Source organism: Rhinatrema bivittatum, chromosome 1 (genome assembly GCF_901001135.1).
Source record: "Rhinatrema bivittatum chromosome 1, aRhiBiv1.1, whole genome shotgun sequence".
NCBI lineage: Eukaryota > Metazoa > Chordata > Amphibia > Gymnophiona > Rhinatrematidae > Rhinatrema > Rhinatrema bivittatum.
In genome coordinates this window covers 767931232-767950525 of record NC_042615.1, presented here as the reverse complement: position 1 = coordinate 767950525, position 19294 = coordinate 767931232, and the positions used below count along the sequence as shown (strand labels likewise).

At 43.1% G+C, this 19294-nt stretch overlaps 1 protein-coding gene across 3 annotated transcripts in view; it reads left to right on the top strand.

The window, feature by feature from the left end:
• The window catches only part of WDR7 (WD repeat domain 7), a 1145388-nt gene that overhangs the window by 362128 nt on the left and 763966 nt on the right, over positions 1–19294 (top strand). For all 3 annotated transcript variants that reach the window (XM_029579728.1, XM_029579736.1, XM_029579721.1), the window contains exon 15: positions 11402–12168. In XM_029579728.1, coding sequence (XP_029435588.1) covers positions 11402–12168 — 767 coding nt within the window. The remainder of the gene's footprint in view (positions 1–11401; positions 12169–19294) is intronic.

Here is a 19294-nt window from a genome sequence, read left to right as displayed (position 1 = left end):
GCCTTCCAGCTGATTGTGGATCACTGGGGGATTCCGGACATGGATTTACTGGCGGACAAGCCCAATGCTCAAGTACCCAGATACTTCAGCCGCAAGCGCGACCCGTTCGCACACGGAATCGATGCCCTGGTTCAGCCATGGCCTCCAGGGACTCTGCTATACGCCTTTCCTCCATGGCCTCTGCTGGGCGCCATCATCCACAAGATTCAGAGGCACCGGGGCCTAGTTCTTCTAGTGGCACCAGACTGGCCAAGAAGACCCTGGTACGCGGACATGAGGAGACTACTGGCAGGGGAGCCTCTTCCCCTGCCTCCTCTCCGGGACCTTCTACGTCAAGGTCCCATCCTCCACGACGATCCAGCTCAATTCTCTCTTACGGTCTGGCCATTGAGAGGGCTAGACTGAAGAAAAGAGGTTACTCGGAGCCCGTGATAGATACACTCCTCCGAGCTCGCAAGTTTTCCACATCCCTCACCTACGTAAGGATCTGGAGAGTATTTGAAGCATGGTGCGACACTCATGGCACCAATCCACATGCGACTACAATCCCTATTGTGTTGGATTTCCTGCAAGATGGACTTCAGAAGGGTCTCTCCCTCAGCTCCATCAAGGTTCAGGTGGCTGCGCTCTCTTGCTACGGTCCCAGGAGGGATGGCAAGACCATTGCCAAGCACACAGATGTTTCTCGCTTCCTGAAAGTAGTCAAGCATATTCGTCCGCCACTGAAGTAGCCTGTGCCCTTATGGAACCTCAACCTTGTTTTGGATTTCCTCGCGGGATCCACCTTCAGACCCCTTCGGGGCCTGTCTCTCCGTTCTCTCACTTTGAAGATGGTGTTTTTTCTGGCTGTATGTTCAGCACGCCGCATCTCAGAGCTACAAGCACTGTCCTGCCGTGATCCCTTTCTCAGAATCACTCCTGAGGCTATCCATCTTCGGACGGTTCCCTCCTTTCTACCTAAAGTGGTTTCACAGTTTCATCTTAACCAAACCATATCCTTGCCTACCACGGCGGGTTTGAAGAAATCTGAAGAAGTGCGTTTATTACGCCATCTCGACATTGGCAGATTGCTGCCCAGATATCTGGAAGTGACACAAGAAGTACGAAAGACGGACCATCTGTTTGTCCTGCACAGCGGAAAGCAACAAGGTGAAGCGGCCTCTCGGCCCACCATCGCCCGCTGGATTAAAGAAGTTATCAGAGCAGCTTATGTAGAGGCTGGGAAATCTCCGCCTCTACAGGTCAAGGTTCATTCTACCAGAGCATAAGTGGCATCCTGGGCAGAATCCAGGATGCTGTCGCCTGCAGAAATATGTAAAGCGGCGACGTGGTCCTCCCTCCATACCTTCTCCAGGTTCTACCGTCTGAATGTCCAGGCCAGGGAGGACACAGCATTTGCGAGGGCGGTACTACATGGTCCTCAGGCAGCCTCCCGCCCAGGCTGGGAGTAAAGCTTTTGTACATCCCATTCGTTCTGAGTCCATCAGGCTACACGCCAGAAAATGTTGAGATTACTTACCTGATAATCTCCTTTTCCTTAGTGTAGACAGATGGACTCAGCATCCCGCCTAGCTGCCTGTGTACATGGGTTTCATCGATTCAAGGTAAGCCATGTCATTTGTTTACATAAGAGCATACACTCTACCTGGTGTCAACGCCTTCCGGTTGTGACTGCTGGCGGTCTCCAGCTACTATCAATCGGTCAGGGGAATCCTGTTTCACTATTTCACTGAGCGTCAGTACACACATCCATAACAGCTTTTGCAAGGAAGATTACTAAGTTGCTACGCTTCCTGTGGGGGTATATATATACACCCGTGCTGACGTCAGATCCGTTTCCAACTGCTAGCACGAGCATACTATACCCATTCGTTCTGAGTCCATCTGTTTACACTAAGGAAAAGGAGATTATCAGGTAAGTAATCTCAACATTATATACCTCTTGGATGTCAGAAGGAGACAAGAGGAAAAGAACTGAGCATGCTCAGTTTAGTTTTTTCTTACTATTTAGTATGTTCAGGTTATTTAGCTTGCCTTCAGTAAGCAATTAATAAACTCAAACTATTTAGGTAATGTATTTGTGCACTACTGCACACAATTATATTGTGAGTAGGCTATTTCTAATATATATTTTTTTACCATGAGCAAGCAAAATCTTTTTCCATAACTCATTAAGTGTTTTTTTTTAATGTGCCCATTAAATTTTTGTTTTGCACAAGTATTTCATACATCCAGCAATGTTGATTGTAACTATGAGGTAGAAGCCATTTCTTTTGAATCAGAAATGCAAGAGAAACCATAAGAAAATGGGTTTTAAAACACCCTAAAACTTTTAATATCTATGTAGTAATTGAATCATACTATACCAATAATAGTAGATTGACTCTCTTCACATCATGCTACTTATAAAAATAAATTCTAAGGTAATCGGTTTAGTAAAGGTATTTGAGGATCCTGGGGAAAGCATGCAAGTTTCTTTTGATCCATGTTTTTGGTTGCTCTAGGGGATATTGCAGTAGAGGGCAGCAGACACCTTTTTCTGTTTTGTAACTGCGACTCATTTTAACAGCAACTATTTTCGTTCTCAGTTTGACATTTAATTTTTCATTTTTTTGGAGGTAGCTGTCTTTTCTTATATTACTGTATATATAACTGCTCTATAAAAAAAAAAAAGTGGCTACATAAATTATGTGTTCAGATTTTTAAAGAAGCATCTATCTAGTGTCATCTAAGTAGATGAACCTTTCAAACTATATTCTTTAGTACTGCATAGGTGTGGTGGACTGGGGGTTGGAGAAAGGGAGATAGTCCATACAGGTCAAGGAATTCTAAAACAGACGTTTATATACTGGCAGCACAAGGGTTGTAAAAGTTCCTTCCCCTACATGCATAGGAGTTATGTCATTCTTCCTAGCCCAGTTTAGTCTTCACAGCAGGCTGTCTTATATTTAGGCAGAATACATGGCTAAGTTAAACAGTGTTTATATATGTGTTATGTATTCATTTAATAACATTTTAAACACCTTTCCAGCACAGCATCAAAACACTAAAAGTCGGGCATAGGCCCTGGTTCCTTTAGTTTAGTTTGTCTGAGCCTAATTAAAAATACACACAGCAGTCACCCTTTCTCAGAGATGTTTAATAGAGAGAACAGAATATTCGAACATAGTGTGGATTCCTTTGTTTACACGCTATAGAGAACGAACAGTCCACACAAAGTGCTTTTCCCTTTCCGAGCAATCAAGGGAGAGATCCAGTACAAGTCTGCAACATGACCCTGCTCAGATTCTGTCCTTAGAACAAATAATGTTGTGTTACCAGAGAACTTCTTGCTGGCTAATACTTAAAACAGCTATGAAAACAGGGTGGATCTACATGATAGCCAGTGGCTACCTTAACTGGGCATAACCCCATCCACCATACTTGGGAACTAAACCGTGCCGCCTATTTTCCCAATTCCCACAGGTTGAAAAGCAGAACTCCAGTGTCCAGGGCTCAAAACCCCTTACTCCTTTACATTATTCTCTCCTCCCCAGGGGGGGACGGACCTCCGTGCCCCTATGCATCACCACAGGTTTTCGCAGCACCACCACTGACAACCTTGTATCTTCCCTGCCTCCCTCCCCCTTGTGCCATAAGCGATACACAGCATGTTACATTTACCCAGTCAATAGTGAAAGAGCAGGCTCCAAGTATGGAATTGCTGAGGGATTCCTCCACTCAGTATCTGAGAGAGGATGAACTCAGGTATATGGACCCTGGCACTGAAGATGACTTGTCAGATTCTGCCCCGCTGAGAAACAGAAGCTGGCAAGGAACAACTTACAAAAGAAAAATCTCAGATCTATTTTTTCCTTTTATTATACCCATGTCATGGGTATAGTAAAACCTGTGGTGCTGCGAAAACCTGTAGTGATGCGTAGGGAGTGGAGCGGAGTTGTGGCTGCAGTGGTTGGATGCTTCACCCTGGCCATGGTTCCCAGAAGATTGTGGAGCAAATCTGGGTTCTGAGATATCTTGTTGTTCACTTACCAAAGAAGAATTTTACAGGGGGGGCGTAAGCACTACAGAATTTCTTTTTTTCTCCCTTTGCCGTTCCCCCAAATGTGTATCAGTCCTGATGCAAATGTTCATTAGTTCTTCCAGGGAGGAATGGGGTTTTATCTTAATCTTTGATATCTTCTTTTAAACCCAAGTGGAACTGATGCCACAGCAGTTCTTCACCCCAGTCTGCTTGCAACTGGTTAAAGTGGCAGTATAGAGTAGAACAGTATAGCAGCAAATGATAAGATTGACATAATTGGCATCACAGAGACTTGGTGGAATGAGGATAGCCAATGGGACAGTGCTATGTCAGGGTACAAATTATATCACAATGATAGGGAGGGTCAACTTGGTGGGGGTATGGCACTTTATGTCCGGGAGGGAATAGAGTCCAACAGGAGAAAGATCATACAAGAGACTAAATGCTCAGTAGAATCTATATGGGTAGAAATCCCATGTATGTTGGGTAAGAGTATAGTGATAGGAGTATACTACCATCCACCTGGACAAAATGGTCAGACAGATGATGAAATGCTAAGAGAAATCAGGGAAGCAAACCAATTTGGCAGTGCAATAATAATGGGAGATTTCAATTACCCCAATATTGACTGGGTAAATGTAACATCAGGACTTGCTAGAGACATAAAGTTCCTGGATGTAATAAATGATTGCTTCATGGAGCAATTGGTTCAGGAACCAACAAGAGAGGGAGCTATTTTAGATTTAATTCTTAGTGGAGCGCAGGATTTGGTGAGAGAGGTAACGGGGGTGGGGCCACTTGGCAACAGTGATCATAACATGATAAAATTTAAACTAATAACTGGAAGGGGGACAATAAGTAAATCTGCAGCTCTAACACTAAACTTTCAAAAGGGAAACTTTGATAAAATGAGGAAAATAGAAAAAAACTGAAAGGTGCAGCTGCAAAGGTTAAAAGTGTTCAGCAGGCTTGGACATTGTTTAAAAATACAATCGTAGAGGCGCAGTCTATATGTATTCCACGCATTAAGAAAGGTGGAAGGAAGGCAAAATGATTATTGTCAGGGTTAAAAGGTGAGGTGAAAGAGGCTATTTTAGCCAAAAAAAATCCTTCAAAAATTGGAAGAAGGATCCATCTAAAAAAAATAGGATAAAACATAAGCATTGTCAAGTTAAGTGTAAAACATTGATAAGACAGGCGAAGAGAGAATTTGAAATGAAGTTGGCCATAGAGGCAAAAACTCATAATAAAAACTTTTTAAAATATATCCAAAGCAAGAAATTCTATGTTGGTCACAGATTTTGTATTCAAAAATCTATTCTTTATTATGGCAACTTCACTGATAAATGTAAAAATTTCAATGAAAATACAAGGGTCCCCCAACACGGAACCCGTGTTTCGCCGAGCTGGCTGCGTCGGGAGGGACAGCTCAAATTAAGAGAACATTCTGTAAAAAAATGTAAACAAATACTTAGCAAAACCGACCAATATGACAAAAGGGCCAACAGTATCATCAAAGACATATCAACATTTTTAAGAAAAACAGCGAACGCTGTACATACCTTTCTCTACATAAAGTGACAGGTTACAGGGAGTACACCAAACTTACAGCGATCTGGGGCTTTAAACTTTCAAGATTTTGGCGCGAAATACACTATCCAATCAGAATACAGGAATGACTAGCCAATCAGAGCATAGCAGAACGCATTCAGGTGAACCAACTCCATTCGAGCTCACAATTCAGACCATTAGGTACCATAGTGTCCAATAGATAAATCCATTTTTGTTCTTTTTTAATCAACACATTGGGATAGTTCCCTCCCCGTGTAGAAGGTCGAACCACATCAATAACAAAAAATTGTAAATCAGATACAGAATGAGAATGCTGACACCAGTTTCCACTAAGGGGGCATTTTCTCTATGGTTTTTAATGTTGGAACGGTGCTCAATAATACGAATTTTGATCATCCGTGACGTCTTGCCTTCATACAATTTAAGACAGGGACAACTAATGACAATCACCACCCCCGAGGATGTGCAGTCAGAAGAGCCATGCAAAATAAATGTTCTCTTTGTGGTCGGATGTACAAATTTTGAAATGACCATTGTTAAAAGGCACATGGTACAATGTCCCGATGATACATTTACCCAGTCTATATTGTGGTAATTGAAATCTCCCATTATTACCGCACTACCAATTTGGTTAGCTTCCCTAATTTCTCTTAGCATTTCATTGTCTGTCTCACCATCTTGACTAGGTGGACGGTAGTATACTCCTATCACTTATAGTGTTCCCCAACACACAAGGGATTTCTACCCATAAAGATTCAATTGTGCATTTAGTCTCATGCGGGATGTTTATCCTGTTGGACTCTGTGCCATCCCAGACATAAAGCGCCACATCGCCTCCCGGGTGCTCATCTCTGTCATTGTGATATAATTTGTTCCAGGGTATAGCAGTGTCCCATTGGTTATCCTCCTTCCATCATGTCTCTGAGATGCCAATTAAGTCTATATCATCATTCACTGCTAAACATTCTAATTCTCCCATCTTACTTCTTAAACTTCTGGCATTAGCATACAAACATTTCAGAATTTGTTTTTTGTTTGTATTTTCATTCTGCTTTTTAATTGATAGGGATAAGTTAGAATTTTTTTAGCTCAGGTGAGTTTTTAAGTACAGGCACTTGGACTACTTTTCTTGGAACCTCTCTGTTGGGATGCCCTAATTCTAATGCATCATTAGTATCCTTTGAAGATATCTCTCTCTGCTGAGTGACTGTCGGCTTTCCCCTTTAACTAAAGGATGAGCATGTCAGAAGTGGGATTAGAACCCATGCCTCCATCTGGAGATGAGAACAGCCAGCATAGGGAAGCAGGAAGGACTTGAGTGTCACCTTAGACCAATCGGCCATAATTCCACTTCTTAATAATTGTTTTGACTGTGTTAGAAAAAACTGAAAGGAGCAGCTACAAAAGTAAAAAAAAATGTGCAAGAGGCATGGTCATTGTTAAAAAAAAATACTATTCTAGAAGCACATTCCAGATGTATTCCACACATTAAGAAAGGTAGAAAGAAGGCAAAACGATTACCGGCATGGTTAAAAGGGGAGGTGAAAGAAGCTATTTTAGCCAAAAGATCTTCATTCAAAAATTGGAAGAAGGATCCAACAGAAGAAAATAGGAGAATGTATAAACGTTGGCAAGTTAAATGTAAGACATTGATAAGACAGGCTAAGAGAGAATTTGAAAAGAAGTTGGCTGCAGAGGCAAAAACTCTCAGTAAAAACTTTTTAAAATATATCTGAAGCAGAAAGCCTGTGAGGGAGTCAGTTGGACCGTTAGATGATTGAGGGGTTAAAGGGGCACCTAGAGAAGATAAGGCCATCGCGGAAAGATTAAATGATTTCTTTGCTTCGGTGTTTACTGAAGAGGATGTTGAGGAGGTACCCGTACTGGAGAAGGTTTTCATGGGTAATGATTCAGATGGACTGAATCAAATCACGGTGAACCTAGAAGATGTGGTAGACCTGATTGACAAACTGAAGAGTAGTAAATCACCTGGACCAGATGGTATACACCCCAGAGTTCTGAAGGAACTAAAAAATGAAATTTCAGACCTATTAGTAAAAATTTGTAACCTATCAATAAAATCATCCATTGTACCTGAAGGCTGGAGGATAGCAAATGTAAATATTTAAAAAGGGCTCCAGGGGCGACCCGGGAAACTACAAACCGGTTAGCCTGACTTCAGTGCCAGGAAAAATAGTGGAAAGTGTTCTAAACATCAAAATCACAGAACATATAGAAAGACATTTTTTAATGGAACAAAGTCAGCATGGCTTTACCCAAGGCAAGTCTTGCCTCACAAATCTGCTTCACTTTTTTGAAGGAGTTAATAAACATGTCGATAAAGGTGAACCCATAGATGTAGTATACTTGGATTTTCAGAAGGCGTTTGACAAAGTTTCTCATGAGAGGCTTCTAGGAAAAGTAAAAAGTCATGGGATAGGTGGTGATGTCCTTTCATGGATTGCAAACTGGCTAAAAGACAGGAAACAGAGTAGGATTAAATGGACAATTTTCTCAGTGGAAGGGAGTGGACAGTGGAGTGCCTCAGGGATCTGTATTGGGACCCTTACTTTTCAATATTTGTTGCGGTCCGGTCCGTGAGGTTCACGTCCCGGTCCTTACCTCAAGGGTTCCTGCCAGCTGTGAATGAAGCAGAATCTAGATCTGGGCGTCCCCATGGGGGATGCCTGTCCCTAGGCGCGCGCGCGCAAGTCTCTCGCACTTTTCTGGGCAGTTTCCCGTCGGAGGGTGGCTCCGCCCTGAGTCTGACGTCAGATGCTGTGGCCTTCTTAGGGCACCGCGGACGCCCGAGGAATGCCTTGCAACAGGGTTCCTTCGATCCCCTGTTGCCTCGAGCCCCGGAGTCAGCCATTGTCGTGGCTACTCTGTTCCTGCCTGCCTGCCGGTTCCTGCTTGCCAGCCTGCCTACAGCCCAAGCCGGATTTCAGCCTGCCTACGGCCCAAGCCGGATTCCAGCCTGCCTACGGCCCAAGCCGGATTCCAGCCTGCCTACGGCCCAAGCCGGATTCCAGCCTGCCTACGGCCCAAGCCGGGTTCCAGCCCGCTTTCAGCCTAAGCAGGATTCCAGCCCGCCTACAGCCCAAGCCGGGCTCCAGCCCGCCTACAGCCCAAGCCGGGCTCCAGCCCGCCTACAGCCCAAGCCGGGCTCCAGCCCGCCTACAGCCCAAGCCGGGCTCCAGCCCGCCTACAGCCCAAGCCGGGCTCCAGCCTGCCTACAGCTCAAGCCGTGTTCCCGTCTGACTTAGTCAAGCCAGATACTCGCCTGCTTCTTCCATCAACCACCTCGCCTAAGTCCCAGTGGTCGGGCCCCTACGGGCTCCTCCCGGAGGGGCTCCAACGTCCAGGGTGAATCTCCTAAGTCCCAGGGGCTGGACTCCCAAGGACTTCTCCCGGGGGAGTACCAGCTTCCAGGGTGAAACCGCTTGTACCCGCATGCCAGAAGTCTGCCTCCCGGCCCGTTCAGTTGAGACCAGATTAGCCCTTTCCTAGTCTCCTGCAGGCCGGCCCAAGGGTCCACTAGCCCCGTGTTCACAATATATTTATAAATGATCTGGAAAGAAATACGACGAGCAAGATAATCAAATTTGCAGATGATACAAAATTGTTCAGAGTAGTTAAATCACAAGCAGATTGTGATAAATTGCAGGAAGACCTTGTGAGATTGGAAAATTGGGCATCAAAATGGCAGATGAAATTTAATGTGGATAAGTGCAAGGTGATGCATTATAGGGAAAAATAACCCATGCTATAGTTACACGATGCTAGGTTCCATATTAGGTGCTAACGTGTAGATATGCATAAAACTCTAAATATCAAAATATAATCTTCATATAACATAGATAGTTCCTCAGGATTTAAAAAGGACTAGTTGCCTTTCAGAAGCAAAATCTCAAATGTAGTGAATTTTTTTAGAAGACTTTTTGAAGGAGTTGTTAAAGAGAATATCTATCATCTTGTATGTAGGGGACAAGGGACCATTTCTAATATTATTTCACATAACCTACTGTGTAAGTAGTAGTTTTGTTTCTGGCAACAAAGACAAATAGCTCTGTGTATTCTACAAAGGAATAAATCATCTTAAGACACATTTTCTTGATACAAAGACATCATATCTTTCTGTCAAAGGATGCCATAAATGCCTGACCAGAAGGTAAATATTGCCAAAGGTAATCATCTGGCATCATCCACTTCCAAGTCTAATCAACTTGTCTAACCCTTGGGATTGATATGGGTTGGCTTGATGTTTGTTTTGAAATATGTATAACATCTCAAGCAGCAGAGTTCCCTTTGTTTGTATTTTTACCTTGGATAAACAAATTGACTTTGCAGATTCGAAAATTAGTGTGCATTCTTGGTGATTAAAAAATCTATGATAACTCTCCAAATAAACACTAACCTCAGGTCTTAATAGGGACATCAGAATATAGATAAGTTCTCAGAATGCATAAAGAACTTTGTGATTTTTTTGCTTAATTATTTCCATATTCAAAGATTGCATCCTAGGAAGTATATTGTTGATTTTCATTCTGGTCATTCAGAATGTAATTTCAGATCTACATAGCAAATGTTACTTTTGTAGAGTGTTTTATATGTTTATGCTAGATATTTAAAATGTTCCATATCCAGACTTGACTAAAAGGGAGGTTGTGGAATATATTCTTCTTGAATAAAGAGAAAGTTGCTATGAATGAAACTGCTAAATGAAAACTCTGACAGACTTATTCACAGAGAATATAACTTTTATAACAGATGACCTAGGGCTGAAGTCTGCATGTAGAAAATACATGCAGGCTTTAGCCCAAATTTCCAAAGCTGACTTACACACGTCCTCTTTGAAAATTAGCAGTTATACATGGAATCCTGTACAGCATATGTGCTTGGGGACAGGTATAAACGTGTATGCATACATTTTCGAAAATCAGAAGTATGCACATAAATTATTTCTCCACCCTTGGGAATGTCTCTTTCAAGTGCACATAAAAGTATGCACACAATCCCCAAGGCAATTTTCAAAAAGCCCATTTATGTGTGCAAATACTTTTAAAAATCAGACCCAAAATGCTTTAAAACATGTTTTCAATGAGTTTCTATAGTATATTCTTCATTCTACACAGAGTATTTAGAATACCTTTTACCTCTTGGTATCAGAATGAATAAATACATGCAATTCAAAGAGTGTTTGTAAGCTGTGCTAACTTTTAAACAACCAATAAAAAAATGTTATAGCACATGGCCTTTTGAGACTTTGCAGGTCTTATCTTTAGATGTTTGAATAGGAAACACGTATGCAGGGGACATGCTGGCAACAGGGACTGTGTAAGTATGTGATTTACAGTCCCGCTCTGTGAAACATTGCACCTAGTTCTCTCTCTGATCAAGAGTACATTGTATCTTTACCCATTAAGTCTTTTATGTATTTCTTGAGAGTTCACAGATTAGAGAACAAAGGGTAAATAAGACTAACTTGGCATGTGTTTGAGATAAATGACAAATTTTGTGGTATTTTCCAGCAGTTAGGGCATAGTATTATATAAGGGAGATTTTTAATTTCTATGCACTATAATTAGGTAAACTTCTGAAGTTCTGGTGTAATTTATTACTAATGTTTATTTTTTAACAAATCATTTTTCCCCTACAAGTTCAGCAATATACATTTAATTTATCTCAACATATTGAAAATAAACTTTGTAGAGAATAGTAGCACATTTTTAAGTATTTGAAAATAAAATAAAGTAAACCTATCGTTCACATTTTATTCTACTAAATTGTATTGCTTTTTTGCAGGGAAATTTACCAAAATACTCTCATAACTCTCTGATGGTTCAAGCAATAAAGACCAACTTAACGGACCCTGATATACACCTGCTTTTCTTTGATGTAGAAGCCTTAATTATTCAGCTCTTGACTGAAGAAGCCTCTAGACCTAATACTGCACTTATCTCCCCAGAGAGTTTACAGAAAGCATCTGGCAGTGCTGACAAAGGGAGCTCTTTTCTGGCTGGCAAACGAGCAGCAGTTCTTTTCCATCAAGTCAAAGAGACCATCAAAGAGAACATTAAGGAACATCTTCTTGATGATGATGATGATGATGATGAAATAAGACAGAAAAGGGAAGAAAGTGACCCAGAGTACCGCTCTAGCAAATCTAAACCTTTAACCTTATTAGAGTATAACCTAACTATGGACACTGCAAAGCTCTTCATGTCCTGCCTACATGCCTGGGGTTTGAATGAGGCACTAGATGAAGTGTGCCTTGACCGCCTTGGAATGCTGAAGCCACATTGTCCTGTTTCGTTTGGTCTTCTCTCCAGAGGAGGTCACATGTCATTGATGCTTCCTGGTTTTAACCAGCCTGTTTATAAACCACCAGATGGAAGTGTGGATGCAGGAAGGAAAATGTCCATTACTGAAGGACTGGGGAAAGGCACATATGGAGTGTCGCGTGCTGTTACCACCCAACATCTCCTCTCTCTTATCTCCATAGCAAATACTTTGATGAGCATGACCAATGCAACTTTTATTGGAGATCATATGAAGAAAGCTCCAACCAGGTGCATAATTATATATTCATAGATTTTTTTTTTGTCAAAAATTAGTCATCTGATTTTAGTTACATCTAATTAAAAACATAAAACAATTTTTGTCCAGCCTAATACAGTTGTAAAATTGTAAAATATAGGATATTCATATCTGTTGTTAAATTGGATGAATTAGTTTGTCATATATCCCTGAATTCAACCTGGAAGTTTTAATTTACAACTTTAAGAAAAGTATCTAAACTTCAAATTAATTTGCATCAGATTTAACAAATTTTTTCTATTAAGAATTGGGTGAAAAGACATGAAGATTTGATAAAATATCTGTAATGAAAACTGGATGTTATGAATTTGATTAGTTTAAGCAAGTGGGGTACTTTTTTCTCTCTTTCAGCCAGGGATTTTTCAATTTGTGCACATTGCCCCTTTGAGAATTAGATTATATCTTACGTGCAATAGAAAGGGGAATACTGTGATAACTCACTAAAAAAGTTAATTAAATTAATGGGCAAAATATGAGTAACTGTGTAAGGCCAATAGATGTTTTAAAGATTGAAGAGTTTGGGACTACATTGCCTGGGAAGGGATATTGGGAAGCCAAAGTTTTCATCTGCAAATATTCATTAAACATATTAAAATGTCATCTCTACCCAATAATAACTTTTTTTTTAATCCTACTTCCTTGTAAAGAGACATGTATTTTTTTTTGTTCAAATCTTTTTATTTAACAAAAAATTCTGAAACAAGTACAGAAGTGAACAATATACATGCAATTATACAAAAGGTAGAATAACTGCCATCAGTAGTCCGTCATTTACCCTGTGTGAGAATAGGACAAAATAGCAAAAGCAAAATACATCAGCCAAAAGAACAATAAAGATGCATTGCCGGGCCCATCCATGTACGCTGCTGATAACCCGGTGCCATGCCTGGAGCTAGAGGGTTGGGAGCAGGCGAAGTCACTGGTGGCCATGGAGGTAGCGCAAGGTGGTGCCAAGGTTCCCGGTGATATCATTCAGAGCGTTGGTGCTGCGGCCGGGTGACAATGCTTCAGCACCATACCCTGGATGAGGAAGTCCAGCGCTGGGCATGTGCGGTCTTCGGGCCGGCCGTGGGGTAGGTCGGGAGAACACCGGGCCAGGTCAGTTTGGGGCGGTGATGCTGGGTGGGAACCTGGTTGCTGGGGCATGCTCTTCGGCGATTCTCGAGCCCTTTGGATGCTTCAAACTCAGAAGGGTGGTCCTGGGAATGGCTGGACAGCACGGGGAGTTTAACTCTGGGACCTGGTGGCAAGTCATCTCTTTTGCTCTGGCTCCCCATGTTGCTGCTCGCTCTGTATTGTCTCCCCATTCTGTTTTGTGTCCCATGTGGCACTCCCCCCCCAAAAAAAACAAACCAAGTTTTAATTATAGAAAAAAAACAAAAAACAAGCCATAGGTCAACACTGATTTAGCAGGTCCCTGGTCAGCCATTTTCACCCTCATGTGCATGGGCTAGATCGCTATGCTTTGCAACTGCAAGTCAGCAGCCCCAGCCCATCGTGTACCTTGAGGCAGTAAGTGTGCTGCCAACTGGGGCCCCTGCGATGGGAATGGGCGGGGTGGGCTCAAGGCTTGCCGTGGAAGTGGCAGAGGCGGCCATGGGGCTCCTGCAGCCTACCCAACCACTGGGGGAACACAGCCAGATGCTGGCAGTGGAGCAGGAGGCACTGGATGGGGGCATAGCTGTGAAGGGAATTCCATGGGCAGTGACCACAGTCCCAGGCCTCTAAAGGCAAGCCCTCTAGCCTGTCAGGTGGGCATCTGTGCCGGATGAGCACACCCCATCCCACCATTTGTGAAGGATTTTCCTGGCTTTCTTATGATGAGAAATTCAGAGAGAGAATATCTTACACTTCAAGTATGTCCTGGGGTACCCACAATGTGGAGCTTTGGCTCACTCACATGACGGCTATGAGTGCATATACACTGTGAGGCAGCCGCTCCTTTCGAGGCCAAGCTGATTCGCAGGGTCAGGGCCTTTCAACACTTGCTACTGTCGAGTCGTGTTGGCAGTGTAAGAAAAGGAGGATGCCTATCTCAGGAATGCAAATGCAGGCACATCTGTACTAACTGTGCAGTCAGTCACCCCGCCTCCAAATGCAGAAGAAAGTCCCCTCTCAGTAAAGGAAAGTAGTGGGTTCGAGATTGGGGTACCAACATGAATTGTAGTTGGTACCCCAATCTGAGTGTGGCCTCCACCTTGAGGAAGTGATTTAAGGATGGTTTTAGAATACCATGTGAAGGCCTTTAAATACTAGCTGCTGTCCAAATGCCCCATCTGCCTTGCGGGTTTGCGCAGGTAGTAAGGGAAAAGTTGACCACTGAATTGGGTTTGGGCAGAATAGCAGGTCCATTCCCCCCCCCCCCCCTTTGAAAAATGATTGTTAGCCTGGCTGTTATTCCAAAAAAAAAAGAACTGGGTAAGTTTAGGTTGACATACAACCTCTATTACCTGGCTGGGCTGGCAGTCAACGATTTTATCCTGCAGGACATGTGCACTGTGCAATAAGCATCTTCTGACAGTGCACTCGACCTCCTTAGAGACTACAGTAAAGGGGCCCTTATGGCTAAAGCTGATATTAAGTCTTCCCTCAGGCTCTTATCCGTGCACCTGGACAGTTTTCCTTTGGGCTTTGCTTTCGAAGGTGCATATTATTTTGACAAGTGCATGCCCATGGGATACTCAATTACATGTGCCTACTTTGAGGCCTTTAGCATCTTCCTGCATTGGGAACTGTCCCTTTGCATGGGTCTGGCTAGCCTGGCGCATTATTTGGGTGACTTCTTATTTGTTGGCCCTTGCAACTCTGATGCAAGCCGAGCCTTGTTCCATGGTTTTGAAAAAAATTCCTGCAATTTCGATATCCCGCTGGTGATGGATAAACTGGAGCCCCCTAAAAGGATTCTTACATTTCTTGGTGTAGATCGTAATTCTACCCAAATGGTGTAAAGTCTTTCAGTCAAAAAGATACAGAAGCTGTCTGTCTTGATTCGTGGCACCCTTCAGAGTCGCAAGGTGACCTTAGCATTTGTGCTTTCCCTCGTTGGAAGCCTGGCTTTTACGTTAAGGATCATTCCAATGGGGTATCCTTTTCTGCGATGATTGTCTTGGTGTCCTTGATGGTCAGTAAGAAACACCATCGTTTCAGGATCACTTGAGCACTACACAAAGTTTTAAGGGTGTGGGAGCTTTTCCTAGTGAACTTCAGTGGCTCAGTGGTTTGGCTACCCCTACCGGTGTCTACATTCAACTTATCTCTTTTTATTTAATATAGGTAGTGTGGGGTTTGGCCTTTACTGGCAGGGATCATGGTGCCTGGGGAAATGGCTAGCAGGGTGGACGTGGTTGGGGGATCACATGAACTATCACCTTTCTGGAATTGTTTCTGATAGTTGCACTGCACATATGAGATCAGCAACTGGCTAACAGAAGGGTGATATTCTAGTGTGATAACCTGGCCAACGTACAGAGTGTTAACTGCCAGACTGCAAAATGCTCATCAGTGTCCGAGTTGTTGAGGGTGATGGTCCTGAGGTGTTTACTGCTAAACATTATATCGTGGGTGAGCATATCTCAGGGTTGTACAACGAGATTGCTGATTATCTTTCTCGTTGCAAGTGGGAAGACTTTAGGAGGCTGGTCCCAGATGCCGAGGAATCGGGAACACTGGTGCCAGTGTACCTCTGCACTATTGGAGCAAGAAATCACTCAAGCTGTTACAGCAATCCATCTTGCCATTAACCTGGCATTGGTATGTGAGGGGCTGCAACGAGGTCATGAACTTCTTGAACATTTCTGACCTACCACACATGGCTTGGCCCTCTCACATAAAATTTTTCAGTATAGAGCACATCTTGGGGCATGGTGAAGGCCTCTCTGGCGGCCTATGCCTTTTTTTTTTTTTACCAAAGTGCAGAATTAGTCTAACCCAGTCAGACACTTCTCAGCCAAGCGGGTTCTAGCTGGCTGGGCGAAGGTGAAGACTCGTACCCCTGATGGATGCAGACCAATCCTATACTACCATCTTTTAGTGTTGTGACGTGTTTTGCTTAGGGTGGTGTCAGACCCTTTTGAGCTGGTCTTTTTCCATGCTGCCTTCACCATCACCTTTTTTGCTGCACTTAAGCTGAGCAAGCTAATGGGTTGGCGAGCTGTAAGCATGAGTGTTCTGGCCTCCTTGCATCCAATGTTTCAGTTGGTGGCGACAAGCTGGCACTGAAGAGCAGGAGGTCCAAGACAAACCAACTGGGGCGGGGCTCTTTGGTACCCCTTCCTACTGTTCCCAGATTGCTCACTTGCCTAGTGGCTAACGCTTCGCATTATGCTGCACTTAGACCGGCGGGGAGGGAGGGGGGAATCCAATTCTTAATACACAACAATCTCATGTTGCTGAGCTAATTTCACACTGGGGATTGCAGGGCTGGAGGCAGAGCAGTTCAAAATGCACTCATTCCAGATTTGCACTGTTTCTAGCGTTGCTGCTTCCGGGTTCCCAGGTACTGCTATACAGTGGATAGACAGGTGGCACTCCCCTGCCTACTTCTCCTATGTGAGGCAGACAAATGGCTCTCTGGACTTATGCACACCATAAGGAGTACTTCAGAATCTGAGAAAAGGCTGATTGTCGTTGGAGGAGGGAAGGGGTCATGCTGTCAGGGTTGTACTGCTAACAGTTTTATTGTTTCAGAGTTCATCCGGCGTCGTACAGTGTGGATTACAGGACATTCATTTGTGTTCTGGGTGGAACATCACGTGAGAAAGTGGACTCTGGGTGCATACTTTGGCTTTGCTTCTCGTGACATATCTGTGCGATGGTTGGGCAGAAGAGGAATGTGGTGTGACCAGCTCAACCCCCTTCTTTGCGAACAGTTTACCATGTTTGCTCCCCCTCCCCCACGAGATACTCTTTATTTAACTGGGAAGTAGCGAGATGGGGAACATTCCTGACTGGCACCTCATCGATAACATGAGGAATGACATCACACTTATTTAATTTATTTATTTAGCACTTTTATATACCGATTTTCCAGTAACAGAATTACTAATCAAGTCGGTTTACATTATAAACAATAACCATGACAAAAGTGTTGTCTTACAATAAACAGGAAGATTGAACTTGGATGCAAATAACTGGGGATAATAACAAATTCAAAGTTGTGGAGCCTAATGTAGGCTGGAGTTAAGAACAGATGTTAAAATTAAGGCAAGGTTTTTAAGATTGGGCTGAATAGACATAAGTAGCAAATAAATAAAGAACAATTTAATGCCCATAATGCGGATTGGATGGTCTGAGGTCATCCCTTGGAGGTAGTTTTTGGACACACGCTTATGGAGGAGTTGGAGGCAGAAGCTTAACAAATTGGTAGCTTCATCAAGCGTTGAGTGGGATATCACATCAGACATGAGTGGCTAGGCAACGAGTATGAAGAATTGTTCTGCATGGATGGGGTACAGCTCTCAGGCATGGCCCAGGACCTATTCCTGAACACTTTAACACAGGCTATTTGCAAGGTTTTGTTTGGATTTAAATCTTAATTATGGGGGAGCGCCCTGGGTAAACCTTAAGTTTTAGGCGGTCCCTTTGGTGGCGGTACCCAAGCTAGGAAGTGTGGTGCCTGACCAGTGCTTGCTATGGTAGTTGGGCCAACGTACAGGTCGGTTGGGGGTGGGGTGGGGGGGTTCTGTTGTCAGGGTCAGTCTGCCTCAGTACGGCGGAGAACGGATGTCCTCATCAGTTGGGTAGTCATCTTGCTTGTTCTCAGCAGGTGACTGGGAATGCCCAGGACAGACTCCTCATGGATGGACAGGGTTTTGCTGGCCTGAGGCTGCCCTGGGTCCTGAGATGAAGCACTGCCTGCTACAAGGGAGTGGAGTTAGGATACTCTTGATATGGCTCAAATCCCTAAATTTTCACTGTTACCTGTTTACTTATAATAAAGCTGCAGCCAAGTATACACCAATGCTGGAGTATGTGAGTCTGTCCTCTGGTTGTGCATGCTTTCAAGTGAGCTCCATTGTCACCACCCTCTTTGCAAAGAGCTGGTCACAGCTAAATGGGTTAGGAACCATGAATGATCAGGCACAGTTAACATTCCCTAAGGTATCAAAGAAATAAACATTTAAAGTTGAAAATAATGTTCAAGTAGTTGCCACATAGCGATCCAACTAGTAAGTCTGATAGTGAACCGCAGCTACCTTTTCATATTTATAATACAACCAAGCTGTATTCAACCAAAAATGAGCATTGAGGTTAGATGATTTCTTCCAATTTACTAGTACTAATTTAACAACAAAAGAAAAGTTCCTCATGAGAGGCTTCTAGGAAAAGTAAAAAGTTATGAGCTAGGTGGCGATGTCTTTTCATGGATTACAAACTAGCTAAAAGACAGGAAACAGAGTAGGATTAAATGGACAATTTTCTCAGTGGAAGGGAGTGGGCATGGGAGTGCCTCAGGGATCTGTATTGGGACCCTTAGTTTTCAATATATTTATAAATGATCTGGAAAGAAATATGACGAGTGAGGTAATCAAATTTGCAGATGATACAAAATTGTTCAGAGTAGTTAAATCACAAGCAGATTGTGATAAATTGCAGGAAGACCTTGTGAGACTGGAAAATTGGGCATCCAAATGGCAGATGAAATTTAATGTGGATAAGTGCAAGGTGATGCATATAGGGAAAAATAACCCATGCTATAGTTACACTATGTTAGGTTCCATATTAGGAGCTACCACCCAAGAAAGAAATCTAGGCATCATAGTGGATAACACATTGAAATTGTCGGTTCAGTGTGCTGCGGCAGTCAAAAAAGCAAACAGAATGTTGGGAATAATTAGAAAGGGAATGGTGAATAAAATGGAAAATGTAATATGTCTGTATCGCTCCATGGTGAGACCACACCTTGAATACTGTGTACAATTCTAGTAGCCACATCTCAAGAAAGAAGGTACGGAGAAGGGCGACCAAAATGATAAGGGGAATGGAACAGCTCCCCTATGAGGAAAGACTAAAGAGGTTAGGACTTTTCAGCTTGGAGAAGAGATGGCTGAGGGGGGATATGATAGAGGTGTTTAAAATCATGAGAGGTCTAGAACGGGT